Genomic DNA, 14,555 nt, shown 5'->3' on the forward strand with positions numbered 1-14,555 from the left:
TATCACAAGTTATTGCTGGGGATAAATTACACTGGAGGTAATCATGCTTGTAAAATGTAATCTTACCCATATGTGTTCCTGTGTGGAAAAATATTTGTGTTTTTATTTTAATTTTTTTTTCTTTTATGCTGATCCCATAAAACACAGTATTAGCATTCCAGAGGAGAGATTAAGTGTATTATTACATCCTTAAAGTAGGTTTTAATGATGTAGTGACTTACTTAAAAAATACCAAGATGGTGATAGTAATTAAGTACCATTTCATTGTGTTCAAAGTCGTTTTATACTCAGTGCATTTAGACACATTTTTATGCATTCTGGGTGTACTTAACAGGACAGAAGGGTACAAAACTAATTTTTTTCTTTCTTGCTTCATTTTTGCAGTGCGAAGGAAGAGGAGAATTGCAGTTGTGCAACCAGAAAAACAGTAAGTTGTTTTGGGTTTTTTTGTTATTTAAGGTGGTGTTTTCACAGGAATGCATTGGGTCTTCCAGGGGGGATAATACAGCAGCTGTGTGGCTCGGTAACTACTGCTCAGATGCTGCAGCACAGCCAGCAAGAGGATTCTTTTAAGCCTGAAATATTTGTTAGCATATTAGAAAGTCTCTGTAACAGCAGTTTTTTTGCTGGCTGGGGCTGTACAGCCCCTGTCTGATGGCCAGCAAGGGATGCTTAGGGAAGATGGACATACACCAGGAGGGCATTTCCCTGTATAGCTCTTGCAGTTTGTAGAAACTTGAATTTAAGGGGTTTAAGGGACGATATTTGAAGCCTGGAGGTCTAAAGCTGACACATCAGGGTATATTTTTAGAGAAGGGGTGGATCTGGCTCCTTCATCTGCAATGCCCTGCTCTGTGATCAGCCATGTGGAAGTGGAATTGTGTTGGAGGTATCTCCATTCCTCATCCCAGGCTGTTACTGGTGTAGCTTTTGGGGGATCCTTTGTACTGTCTGATGCTATTAAATTCACCAAATACTCTATTAAATACACCCAATTTCTCTTTTAACAGGTTACCATCCACAGTGCCTGTTGAGAAAATACCTCACGACCTCTGCCCAGTTCCTCAGCTAGACACAACAGGTAAGGATCCTTATTTCAAAGACCCATGTCCTGTATGGAAGGGGAGGACCCCAAAAAGGCAGTGAGTTGTCATAGGGCTGGGGAGATGGAACTACATCCTTAGGGGGTGTAAGGTGGAGTGAACCCACCTGATGTACAGCAGGTGAGGATCTGGTTCTCCACTTGTCTTTCTGGGGCTGTCAGAGTTCCCCTGGAGCTTGCCCATTTCACATTATGATATTAAGACAAGGCTGATGAATCTCTCTGGTGGAGATGGGTGCAGGTTGTTCATTGACACTGACGAAATTGGGTGCAGCAGCACCTGATGGGTCCCCCTGTGTTATGTCAGGACTGTGTGGTGTTGGCTGCTGCTTCTGCTAAAGGCAAATTCCTCTCCCCTTTAGCAGTGGCAGGAGTCTCTGAGTGCAATATTCATCCAATTAATGGTGTAAACCCAGCAGCAGGGACAGGATTTCATTCACTTTATTTCAGCAGGCCGTGGGACACATGTTGGCATTGCAGCCAACACTCCATTACAGTCAAATGGGGAGAATCAGGGTCTTTTAGGGTATGATAACCCAAAAAAAGTGGATAACCACATCTAGAAGTTCCCATTTCTCTCCATGGTCTACAAAGGAGCCCAGAGTAATTAGCCCAGAGAAGGAAAACTGCTCTGTAGAGCCGTGCTGGGTCAGGACATGGCACTGCAGGACTTGTGGGTTTGGACAGGAGCTGAAGAGGGGTTTCTAAGGCTCTTCACTGAGAGAATGTTCTCCCGGAGCTGAGTCCTCTTTGAGGCTCAGCTCATGCATCCCCTCCTGGCAGGTTGCAGTGAATGTCCCCCTGCACTGTGAGTTCTGGGAGAGCCCTGGCTCATGTCATGGATTAGCTCCTTTCCCAGTCCTCCTTTCAGCAGGGTGTGCAGCCAAATCAGTCACTGCTAAAAACACTTCTTTTCCCATGCTGGACAGATTTGAATAGCAGAGGCTTCCCTGCCCTCTATCCCAGGGTGGAATTTTGTGCCTCCTTTATTCTCCTTCCCTTCCTCCCACATCTAGGAGGAAGAAGTGTGGAAAATAGAAATATAGAAACTTCCACAGACACAGGAGGGTTTAATTTGCAGCCTAGGAAATACTTGAATTAATGTCAAAAAAAAACAACTACACAGCCATTAAACAGAAAAACCATAAACTTAGGTTTCTATAGTTATAAGTAAGAATATGCTTTAAGTGAGAAACTGTATTGATAAGATAGTGAAGGGTTTATAATATATGGGTATAATTGTATAGAATAAGCTAATACTTTAGAAGTTATGATAAAAGCACATGTATGTACATTTGATAGATAAAAGTATACACATTACAGTAGAAGTAAGTAAAGGTGATAAGTTATAAAAACAAAATATACTTTGTGGCAACTATCCATTAGATTAGAAAGTTATATATTACCTTGTAATGAAAAACTTGTGACCATTTTGAGCTTACTTACTCTCTTAAATCTCACAGCCTCTAAGATTAGTCTTTATTTAAACAATAAATAATTTTTAACCCATCTGTAGTCCCATCCCTTCAATTAAAACAATGATAATAATAAAGAAGGGTTCTTGAGTTATGGTATAGAAGTGCTGCAGGCATCTCACTGCTGCTTTCTCCTTGCAGGCACCATCAATGGGAGATACTGCTGCCCCCAGCTCTACATCAACCACCGCTGCTTCTCAGGTCCATATTTAAACAAAGGCAGGATTGCAGAGCTACCTCAGTCTGTGGGGCCTGGCAAGTGTGTGCTGGTCCTCAAGGAGGTATGGCCCAGCTCTCTTTTGGGGGGATTTCAGAGGGAAGCATGAGTCGTGGCTTGTCAGACCCAGAATTTGCAAACAATGCACCTAAAATTGTCCTGGAGTGGTTTCCATGAGGCCAACTGCCAGCCAGGAAAAAGGGGCAGGTTTTGCATTGTGGGGTTTGGTGGGAGAGGTGATGTTTTGGAAACACGGGGAGTTCTGTTGGTTGGAAACGACTTCAGTGTGGGTTGTCATCAACACAGGAGCAAACAGCAGTGTCATGGAGACATGGGCATCTCCTTTTGGAGACATAAACAACGTCCCAAGGAGCAGTGGCCCAGCATTGGTCTGTGTTACTTTGCAGAAAAAATTCAAGCTTATTATGGCCATAAACCGAAGCTCATTCTGGCCACGGGAGCCAGTTCCAAATTCTGGAAAGGGTGAAGAGAAAACATTCAGGGTGTTGCTGTACCTGATTCCTGATGTTGCTGTACCTGATTCCTGGTAGCTGTTGCTGAGATGAGAGAGGTGCCAGCAGTACAGAGAGCCAGGATAGAGGTAAAAAATTGCAGCACAATTGAAGTTCCTAATGTTCCTCAGACCTTTCCACCCAAGGTCTTGTCCTTACCTCCACCACTGATGCAGTGAAGCATCATCCTGTGTGTGTACCCTTGAATCCCAAAGTCTTAGGTGAGTTGCAAGTACCTCCTGTGTAGTTTAGTACCAAACTTATTTTTATAGCCTCGCTGTTGATTATTCCCAGTGCCAGCACAAGTTTTCTGCTGGGACCACTGGTTTATTGTGTTTCTTTCACTGGAAGAGGCAAGTGAGGTGGCAATGCCTTTTGTTTGACATCAGCTGCAAAGTTTGTCTCATTTCTGAGGTGTTTTCTTGGAAAACCAGTTGAAACCTGGAGCCAGATACAATGGAGACATCAGCTACTGTCATCCAGCCATTGCACCTGGGCTGAAAAGTGGTGACTGTAAGGTAGCTTTTCTGTATAATAAAGGCTGACTTGAAGTTAAATTAAAATAAATACATTGTCAACTTTAGTTTTAGTTTTGGGGTCAGTATATCTGAGAAGCACAAAACCGTTCTTCATATATGCCAAGAACTCCTCAGCATCATTGCAAAATAAAACAAGGTGTTTTCTTAAGGCTCCAGATGATCTATAACCCCCCCATATATTTGAGAAATACGCTGTAAAGATTAATTAGCTTCATTGCTTACTGCTCTTACTAGTTTTAAGACACTTTGCTCTTTCTCTATTCAAAAAGAAAATGGACTATGACAAAAGATGCCTTTTAGATCCTTGATCATTTAACAAAAGAATCCCAGATAACTCTTCTGCTCTCTGTCCCACAGACACATCAGTATTCCAAGTTAAAAAAAAATAAGTTTTCTGCCCTGCTTTGAGGCTACCCTGGGATTTAGTATCTCTTGTTAGGTAGGAGTGTGGGATTATATCTCAGATAGAGGAGGGAAATTGAGTTTTTCCTCATAAGAATGCTCATCATTGAGGTCTTAAGAGAAGACCTCAGAGTCTTCTCTGAGAGAAAAAAGCTCTCAGAGAACTCAGTTCTCTTATCAGAGAAAAGAGTTGTGATCATATTTTTAGCTGTACCTTGACAATGAGAGTTAGGAAGGAAGTTTGGAGTTTTCCTAAGAAAACTTCAACCATCTCAAAACTTGAAACTGTTTCAAGGGGGATGGAGATGGCAAATGTGTGAACGCCAAAGAGCTGTGATGGAAGAAAAGTGCTGAACTGCCCAGTGGCACCAGGCACACCAGATATACTCAAAAGAGAGCCCCTGTGGACATGAAAATGGAGAACTTAATGAATATCAGGTTTTTGTGAGGTGGGGCAGAGCCTTGTGATGGTCTTCACTGGTGTGACTCCAGCTCACTCAGCTCTGAAAATCCAAAGGTCAGCAGCATCAAAATAAAACCTCACTGATGGATAACAGCAAAGGCTGAGCTTGCCTAATCCCCCCCTGTGCTCCAAGGCACAGGTGGCTGCACCCAAAGCATTCCTGATGCAGAGGGGTGAAATTAAACCAACAAAATCTCCAACTGGTCATGCTCCAGCCAAAGGAAATTTGACCGGTCTGAGATGGTTGATGTAATTTTCCATCTCCAGAGAGAGTTGGAAACTGGTCTAGGTTTCTTTGCTGGTTTTGTTTAAATCACAGTTAATTTTTTTTCCAAAATTCTGTTTGTTTGCATTTAATAGAGTGCAATATGAAGTGATACTATTGCTAGAAGGTGCCACTCTTACTGTGATGATGAACCTTTGCTGTAGGGTAAAATGCCAAACTCGGTGACTCACTTGAGATACAAGAGAAGTAAAAGCCAGAGGTTTTTTGGGTGGTTTTTTTTTGTTTGTTTGTTTGTTTTTGTTTGTTTTTTTTTTTCCTTTCCTGAAAAGGAAATAATTGTTCTTACAAAACACTCATTTTTTTGAACTGAGTTTAGAAGTTTACAGAGTCCTGCTGGTGACAAGCCAGCTTTGAGAAAAGTCCTGGCACTGTGGGGGCCTGTGCAGGGCTGGAGTTGATTAGGTGTGTGGGAGAACGCCCAGACAGGGCCACACTGGTATTGCAGGGTTGGGTTTTCTTTTCTTGCTCATTTCCCAGCTATTCTGACAGCTCAGACAAGCACCATTTCTCTGGTGAGGGGGCAGGACAGCAGACTTGGTGGAAATTGCTCAGCAAGATGCTTTCTGCCCCAGATGCCCCACCAGCCAGCAGGGTGGGTGTGGAAATGTGCTTAAGGAGAGCTTTCCCAGCAAACTCCTGCACAGGGGTTAAATAACCCCCTGGATTTACTGATCAGTGCACCTGATGAGCTGTGAATGAGTGCGGCAGCTCCCCAGGCACTTGATGTTTTTGAGAACCCATTTCTGGCTTCCTGACATGAGGTGTCAGAGGCCAGTGCCCCTCAGTTTGTGAGGGGAGAGACCAGCAAGACAAGATGTGGGTGAGCAGCTGGAAGGGCTCACTCAGAAACTGTCTTTCCATAGCAATTTAAAATGGTTTGGGTTGTATGGGACCAGTGCCACCCCCTGCCATGGGCAGGGACACCTTTCATTATCCCAGGTTGCTCCAAACCCCATCCAGCCTTGGACACTGCCAGGGATTGGACAGACACAGCTTCTCTGAGCAACCTGTGCCAGCACCTCACCACCCTCACAGGGAAGAATTTCTTCCTCATATCCAGTCTAAATCTACCTACCCTCTGTCAGTGTTTGGTGCCTCTAATTGGACTTTTTTGAAGAGTGGTTTGAGTTATGTTTCCAAGGGCCCAATGATAAATTAAATTTTGCTTCTAGTAAATAACCTATCCAAGCAACTCCAGCCAGTGCCATTTTACAGGGTACTCTGCAGCATTAAGTGAAGCCCTTGCCTGAAAATTATTAATCCTGTAGAGTTTTTAAAATGCTAGCAAATCCTCAGGTTGCTGGATTTAGAGGGGAAAAAAAACACAACCAAACAAACATAAACACATTGGTCACTGCAGTATGACCTAGATATATTTTCATTTCTGATGAACTGTGTTCATGGTTGCTGGATAAACTTTATGTTCATCATACTGAAGTAATTTGCAGGCTCCCAAGGAATTAAGAACAGGCGTTAGGTAACGAGCTAAATTAGATGAAAACCAATCCAGATTGACTGTGGGATCATTCATGTGCATACAATGCAGAGTGTTCAAACACACGGTCTGGTGCTGTTAAGAGATTTGTTTTCCTTGTGTTTATCTCCCTATGCCAAGTGTAGGCTATTAAAGCTTGGATTTCCTGAGCCAGTGGCAGGAATCATTTTTATTCTCAGTGACTTTGGATTAAAAGGATTGGCACGTGTGTTCTCTTGTACGGAGTGGACACACACTGGGCTCCAGGCACACCTCCTGCAAACTCTTTTTGTGGAGACTTCATTACTATTCTGTTAATACAGGCAAGGCACACAGCTCTCAGGCTCTTGAGCACATTGCTGACCTCAAATGCGTGAATTTCCCCTCCAGTGTTCACTGTGTGGTGATGCACGTGACCTGTACCTGGTTGTGCCTTCAGAACTGTTTCTGTTTTCATTTTTTTATTAAACTGGTCCATGATGCACAGGGTCCAGGCTGTGCAATCTGCTCTGGGTGAGAGGGTCTGTCACAAAGACAAAATCACTGGTTATCAGATTTTTGGGGTTAAACAGCATTTAATGCAGTTACTTTTTCAGACTCAGGTGTTATCTATGATATGGCAACTGTGATCCATTCTGGGACCCCTCCTCCTTGCATCCAGCACTTAACCTGTGCAACCAGGACAGAAACAAGCACCTGCAAGCTGCTCCTGCCTGTGCAGCACCTGGCAACATATTCAGTGTGGTCAAGGACTACTTTTAAAACCATCATTGTTGTTGTTTTTATCTCCTCATAGGTTCTCAGCATGGTGATCAATGCAGCTTACAAGCCAGGGAGTGTTTTACGAGAACTGCAGCTTGTAGAAGACCCTCAGTGGAATTTCCAGGAGGAAACACTTAAAGCAAAGTAAGTCTTCAATGTGTGTTCTTCTATCTGGGAGGTTTCAGAAAGGGAACTGACTAGTGTGGGGAAAAAAAAAAGTTTTTTTTTCCTATTGTGACAGTTTTGCTTTTCTAATTATCGTTTTGCTTCATTGAATTATTTGACTCATTCCATAGCAACTTCAGAAATTAAATATTCACCTGAACGGTTCATTTCTATTGTCTTTCTCCAAGCAGCCATCCAGTTTTTGATGAAGTCAAGTCCTGAGTTTTATGATAAGCTGTTCTTATAAGCTTGGCTATTACTGAATGAGCTCAGTTCCTGACTTTCTAAATGGAGGAGTATGGCTGCTTTTAAATTAGAGCCTGTCAGGCTAATGCAGGAAAAAATGGTGAGAATAAATGGTACCAAGAAAAGTTCAAACAAATTTTCAGGGACACATTTTTTAGCAGGAGTGTGATTAAGGCAATGTAGTAACAGATCAGAGATTCAGGTCAAGATTTGATGCCTTTCTAGAATATGTTCTTCAATTCTCTTCTAAACAGCACCAAAGAATACTGAATTCCTCCTTCCAGCATTAAAATCTACCTGTTTATGTCTTCTTTATGTAATGGCCACTATACTTAGGATGTATTTCAACAATTGTTGTCTGTCTGAAAGAGAGGAGTCTCACCTAAGCTCTCTGCAGAGGCCTGAAGAATTATTCTTCCCACTTGAAGATGGATCTCAATAAATATTTCTTTGAAGAAAGCTTTCTTTGTTAACTAATGGTCACCTTGACTTTTTAAGTACTGCAGTTAAATGCAGTGAATCTCACCCTTTGTACTGAACTCTGCAACTCCTTTTCAAAGAAAAGCAATTTTCTCTTGGTTATTTGGTATGAATAGCTGCCAAACACAGCACTATTGATGGCTACTGTATTTGATCTTTGCCCATCCAGATATTGCAGAGTGTTCATGGTTGAGGGAGGGAGTTGAAAAACTTTTACTCTGTGTACACTTAAAACTGCTTTCCTGAAGGAGGATTGCAAATGAAATGAAAATCTACTAGAAGCATGCTATTTTTAATTTGCTTCTCTCACCCATGTAGAATGTCAGGCTTTTGTGTTTGTTGTGGATAGAAGTCTAAAAGCCAACTTTGTGCATGCAGATTTTCATTTAAAACAGGTCTTTGACCATGACCTGATTTTCATTGATTCCAGGATCCCACATCTTGTGCTACAAATATCAGATAATTCACTCCTACAGGTACTTAGCAGTTGAGAAATCAAGTTGTAAGGCTCTATATTAACACCCTCTCCTGCAAAGAACTGAGCTTACAGGCAGTTTTTCTATTGGCAGTATCGTGAGTAGGATTTTGTTGGGGTTTCCCCTTTGAGTGTGGGGATTTACCTTGTGCAAAAGCAGAAATACCTATTTCTTAAGGCTGCTGCAATCCATATTCCTAATAGGAGACAGCCTGGAAAGTGTTTAAATGACCATCCATGATGGTATTTTACGTTGCCCCCCCAGTCACAGTCCATGTTTGTGTTCCTGTATGCTGGCTGCCCCAGCAGGCATCTACCTCATCCAGGGAGTCAGGCAGCATCTTTCAACTTTGTTAAGCCACAGATTGGATCATCACAGGCTCAGAGCCAGGACAGCAAGTTTTGTAGTGTCTGCTGAGAGCAGCACTTCTCCTCCAGTGTGGCATTTCCCTCTGGCTCCTGAGAAGACAAAGCTCATGGGGCTGGACAGCTCCTGGTTCCTGCAGCTCTCTTGCTTCTGTGACTGAGCAGTGCTTGGTGGTGGTGCCAGATAGTCTCTGGGTAATTCGATGACTTTTAAGAGTGCATGACAGAGGTTGACATGCCCCAAGACTGTCTGGCTACCCTAGGTCTTCTTTATTCCTTTTTAGTTTGCTTGAGTTGCTCCATCCAGAAGTTTTAATTGCATTTGGTTGTTCAGAAGCAAAGATGAAAACAGTCATGAAACCAGATACTGTGGAACATACAAACAGCACATGACACCTTCCACAAGGTGTGACAGTGCTCCAGAATCTTAAACAGGGATGTGTAATGAGCAACAGGGACCTGCAATGAGCAACTTCAGTTCCATGGGCTCTGGATGGTGCCTGTTGCTCAGGATGACAGCTCCAGAGCCAGCTGTGATGGGACACATGGTGTCACCTTCTTTCTGATGTGGACTGGCACCTCCTTGCATCTTGGCAGTGCTGTTTATTTGCAGTGCCTGCAGTAGGGTAGAGCAAAGGGATTGGTGAAGAGGAAGCTGCTTTTCCCACTGTCCCAAATGCAAGGTTTGGCACTGCCAGGAATGCATTATCTCAGTCCTGGGGCAGCCTGTGTTCAGTTCACTCTGCTGTCATGAATGCCCACTGTGGAATCAATTACGCTCACCTTGCAAAGAAGATAAAACAATTTAGGTTGTCCAGAGAGGTGTGTTTGCAGTGTGTGATGGCAGCTGTTTCCCGTCAGTGCTGCTGGTTCCATGTGAGAAGAGTCAAACCTGATTTATTGGTGATGATGAGTTAGAAATGTCAGGCTTGATCCTCCTGGGTTCCCATGAGGGCCGGTTGAAGCTGTCGGCATTCAACACGTATGGTTTTGATGCTCTTAAGTGCAGTGCCTACATCTTGATTTGCCTTCCCAGTTTTACATAAAATGCTTAAGGGACTTTGTGCTTTTCAAGGGTTTTCATTTCTGAGGGCTGATAATGGGGCTGTTTGGATTTACCCATTTTTGCAGGACTTTGGACATAAACACAAGCAGTGTGTGCAGAAGGTTGTCTCCTGGGTCTTGTATGAAGCCCAGTTGATCAAAATAATAAAGATGAGCATTCCTGGACTCCTTCATTAAATGAAATCCTGAGAGCTTCTCAAATCCAGTAGCTAAACTCCAGGAATATTTACCCCTATGCCAGACATCATTGCTTATTTATGAGGCTGCATTTCAAAGAAAGCCTTTTTGCTGCAGCTGCTTTATAGAAGACTGCCTTAAACTTGTGATAAGTGAGGGCAAGGTGTTTGAAATCTTTGCCTCAGCCTTTGCTAGTGGGGGTTTGCTCTCAGGCTTCCCAGGGCCCTGATCCTGTTGGAGGGAGTGAAGTGTTACCCAGAGTAGGTGGAAAGGAGTCTAAAAACTCTGGATGTGCACGAGTGCATGGAAGCAGTTGGGATGCAGCCAATCCTGGGAGAACTGGCCAATGTCATTGCAAGGCCACTCGCCGGCGTGTTTGGAAGTTGATGACAATGAGGAAAGAATCCTAATTTTTTGGAAAAAGGCAGTTATCACACCCCTCATTATGAAGGGCAAAGAAGGAGGATCCAAGTAACTTCAGGCTGTCAGCTTAACTTTCCTGGAAAGGTTATTAGCCAGATCCTCTTGGAAGCCATTTCTGAGAACATGCAGGACCAGTAGGGGACTGGCAAGAAGCAAAGGGCGAGTTGTGCCTGATGTGATGAGGAACTGGTTTGGGGTTGAGGAAGAAACTGTGGAAATTCATTTGTGTTCATTTTGAGCAAGGCTTTCCAAACCAGGATCAGTGGAATGACTTAAACCTTTTATTTCTGTAATCAGGAGAATTAATAAGACAAGGCCTTACAACCAGAGCATGCCAGTGCCCTTTCTGAATCCTGTGTTCAAGAGTACAAAATGCCACTGGATGATTAAATAGCTTTGAAGGAAGTTAACTCCTTATGTTTGGCAGACGTTAAGGTAGACAGACAAAAGGAGTTTTCAGTCCTCCAAAAGAAAATTGAGACTTTTAACTACTGAGTTGTTCAAAATTTCTCAGGAATTGTTGGAATGCCTTAGAATAGGACTTTTGAAAATGCAGTTCTCAATGTTCTTGCTTTTTGAAGTTTTTCAGCACAAGACTCTGTGTCAGCACACAGCAGTCCCTAACTGGAGCTTCTGGAAGGCACTATGTTCTCATGAACCTCTAAGCTATTTTAAGGAGTTTCAACAGAAGAGTTCTATTGCAAAGTGCTGTTCATTTAATATTTTTGTTCATGGATCAGCAAGTGTATTTTCCACAGAAATAGTTCCAGCATTAAGGTTTTCTCCAAGTTTGGGATCTGAGGGCAGAAAAGGGGGAAGAGGAAAGAAAGATTCTTTTGGTGTTAGCTGAAAAATCTGTTTTTTAAAAAAAGAAGAGTGATTTCTAAGAAAACCAAAACTACTACCCTTGACATAGCAATTTCCCAAGTCTCCAGTACTGGCATGCTGTGCATGCAGATAATTGCTGCTTGCAAGTGATTGAGAAGGTTAGGAGCCCTGGTACAAAAAAATAAATAGGAGCATCAGTAGTTGGTAACTTTTTGAGAGATGCTAATTGAAAATGTTTTCTGACAAAGGAGCTCCTTCCACATGGCTGTCCTAGAAACAGCTCAGATTACATTTGGTGGTGCCTGTGTTAAAAATCTTCAGCGTGTAAGGAATATGGAAAATATTAGTAGAACTTGGTTTATAGTTGAAAGAGGTGCTGCCAAGACCAAAATGATGTAAAAAATATTGCTGTGACCAGTACTAACACCTTGGGTTATTGAGACTGATTGCTGCAGTCATGGAGATCTCCATTTTGCCATCCCCTTTGTTAATTAAAATGTGTGTTGCATTCAAAGCAGATGATGAAATCAGTCAGTTGTTCATTTTCCTAGTTTCATCTTTTCCTTTCAGCAGGCACTGCAGTACAATGGGTCTTTCCTGGGCAGCCAAACACAATAGGAAGCACACAGTTAGAAAAAGTCAGCCATCCTTGAATAATACCCATCAGGCAGCTTTCTTAGCTTATAAGAAAGAAGATCAAGAGGCAATTTGATTAGAGTGCTTTTGCAGGGAAACAAAACCAGATGCAGTCTTTTCATCCTAGTGGTGAAAGTCAGAACAAGGACAAATAAATGTGAGTTAAATTCATATGCATCCAGACATAAAATGAGGTGTAGGTACAGGTGCTCCCTGTGCCATGATTCTTCCAGTGTGGAGACCCTCGAGGCTGGTGCTTGTCTGGAAGTGCTGGTTTAGTCCAAGCAGAGTTATTTGGGGCCAGGTGAAAGCAGCTCAGTGAAATCCTGCAGCCTGTTTCTGAGAGCAGACTCACTAACCAAACCATCCAGGCTGTCGTTAAACTTAATGGCTCCTGGAGAAGTAATAAGTGCTGCAGGAGTCTTTTCAAACACATTGAAAAGAAATATAAAACTTTTATAAGTAGATGGATTGAAATGCCTGTGGCATTTAGTGGTTTTGGTATTAGGTATTGCCAAACCCTGCTCAGCCAGCCTGCCTCTGCAGCTGTTTCATAGGGAAGCTGGGATCACAGCAGTGCTCTGTACCTGAAAGGAACACTTTTCCCTTTTGCTCTGTACCTGAAAGGAACACTTTTCCCTTTTGCTTCATCTGTCCAGATCTGTGTGGAAAGTTGGCTCATTAAGTCATTCATGCATTCAGGTGAATGAATCCAGGACTGTCTTGGCACCAAAAGGGGTATCAGAGCCTGGCACCTTGCAGGAATGCTCATTCAGGTTTTAGGCTGAGGTGATAATTTGGATTGAGGCCTGAGAATGGTTGGACTGGGCTGTTCTCAGATCTAAATTTCATTTGGGGTTCCCCTTTACAACACTCCATGTGCCGCAGTTTCAAACCCTTTTCCCACACCCCTTTGTTTCAGAAAGAGCTGTCTGAATGTTTTAACTCTCTGGTCACATCTTTATTTCACCACCTCTTCTTCCTCTCCCATATCTATCAGCAGCTGCTAGGAAACTGCAGATCTTAATACACTGACAAACGCTTTGTTTCATTTTTCCTGGTGACTGTATCTTTGTCTTTCCTTGCTTCCCATCCACTAATCTTTCTTCCACTGTTGTTCCCTCTTTTTTCTTTCGTTATGTGTTACTTTTCCCTCCTCTGAGCACATTTGTAATGCCAGCACCGGGCCCTGGTGCAGTTGTGTCTCATGTTGCATTCCTCAGGATGCGTAAGAGATGTTTTAAAAACCTTATCTCACTGTTTACAACAGCTTGCTGCTGCTGTTTAATAAATTATGGGGATAATTGGTTTTCCAGGGTTCACATCTACAGTGTAGTACAGCAGGGATGTAACTGTATCTTTCTCAGCCATTTATCACTCAGAAACACTTCATATGAAACACCGAAATAAATGTTTTAGTGGCGTAGCAAATTTAAGACAAACCTTTCATTGCAGGTTTCTGCTCCAAGCATTCCCTGTAGGAATAGGTTTTAGGGCCCGTTGCTGCAGCCCTGTTAAATAACTCCAGAGACTCCTGATGACTTCCTCAGGTTTTGTAGTGCCCACGTCTCAGAGTGGTGAAGTCATCTGGTCCCGAGGTGGCAGAGATTGCTGTTCCACCCAGATGCATTTTCACAATGAGTGTGTCCTGATAGCCACAGCTGGCACCACGAGTCTTGGGGATTATTGGGAGCTGGAACATGATATGGGAGCAGGAAAGATGGCAGTGGAGAAAACCAAAAGTGCACTGGGGCTTAGAGAGTTTAATCCAGACACAGGGTTTTGACCAGAAAGCTCTGCAAGGTGTATAAGCATCTGATAATGGGTCAATCATGCATCCCTCTCCCAAAACCTTTGCATCAGTTCACAATAAGGGCTTGCTGTCCTGTGTAGTATCTTCACCAAGCCCACTGAGATTTTTTCCTTCCCTTGCCATATTTACACATATATCTAGTGTGCACAGAGATTCCTTCCCAAATCATGTCCATACCTTCAACTTTATTTCACCCTTTTATTCCTCGAGTCTATCTGAAATGGAGCCACTAAAAAAATTAGACTTGTTCTGCCTGCATTCTCAAGAGAGGCACTCTCCCAAAAGTCCCTGAGGAGGATCTCTGCCTGGCAGAGGAGAGTCTGGTATGCAGCACCACAGGATTTTCGTGGATGGGTGATGTGGGGTCCTGTACTCCTCCCTAGGTACAGGGGGAAGACGTACAGGGCGACCGTGAAGATCGTGCGGACGTCGGACCAGGTGGCAGATTTCTGCAGGAGGGTCTGTGCCAAGCTCGAGTGCTGCCCCAACCTCTTCAGCCCTGTGCTGGTGGCCGAAGTCTGCCCTGAGAACTGCTCCATCCACACCAAAACCAAGTACAGTGAGTACTGGAAAAATGCCTCTTGGTGCTGGCTGGGAACCGGAGAAGTGGGAGATGGTGGGTGGTGTGAAGCAGGAGTTGTGTGATATG

At 43.3% G+C, this 14,555-nt stretch overlaps 1 protein-coding gene across 6 annotated transcripts in view; it reads left to right on the top strand.

Annotated features, from left to right (window-relative positions):
* SFMBT2 (Scm like with four mbt domains 2) overlaps positions 1 to 14,555 on the top strand; it is a 106,867-nt gene that overhangs the window by 79,645 nt on the left and 12,667 nt on the right. For all 6 annotated transcript variants that reach the window (XM_021530941.2, XM_021530939.3, XM_021530940.3 and 3 more), the window contains 5 exons: positions 385 to 427; positions 1,011 to 1,081; positions 2,719 to 2,858; positions 7,267 to 7,376; positions 14,290 to 14,465. In XM_021530941.2, coding sequence (XP_021386616.1) covers positions 385 to 427; positions 1,011 to 1,081; positions 2,719 to 2,858; positions 7,267 to 7,376; positions 14,290 to 14,465 — 540 coding nt within the window. The remainder of the gene's footprint in view (positions 1 to 384; positions 428 to 1,010; positions 1,082 to 2,718; positions 2,859 to 7,266; positions 7,377 to 14,289; positions 14,466 to 14,555) is intronic.

Source organism: Lonchura striata, chromosome 5 (assembly GCF_046129695.1).
Source record: "Lonchura striata isolate bLonStr1 chromosome 5, bLonStr1.mat, whole genome shotgun sequence".
NCBI classification, from domain to species: domain Eukaryota; kingdom Metazoa; phylum Chordata; class Aves; order Passeriformes; family Estrildidae; genus Lonchura; species Lonchura striata.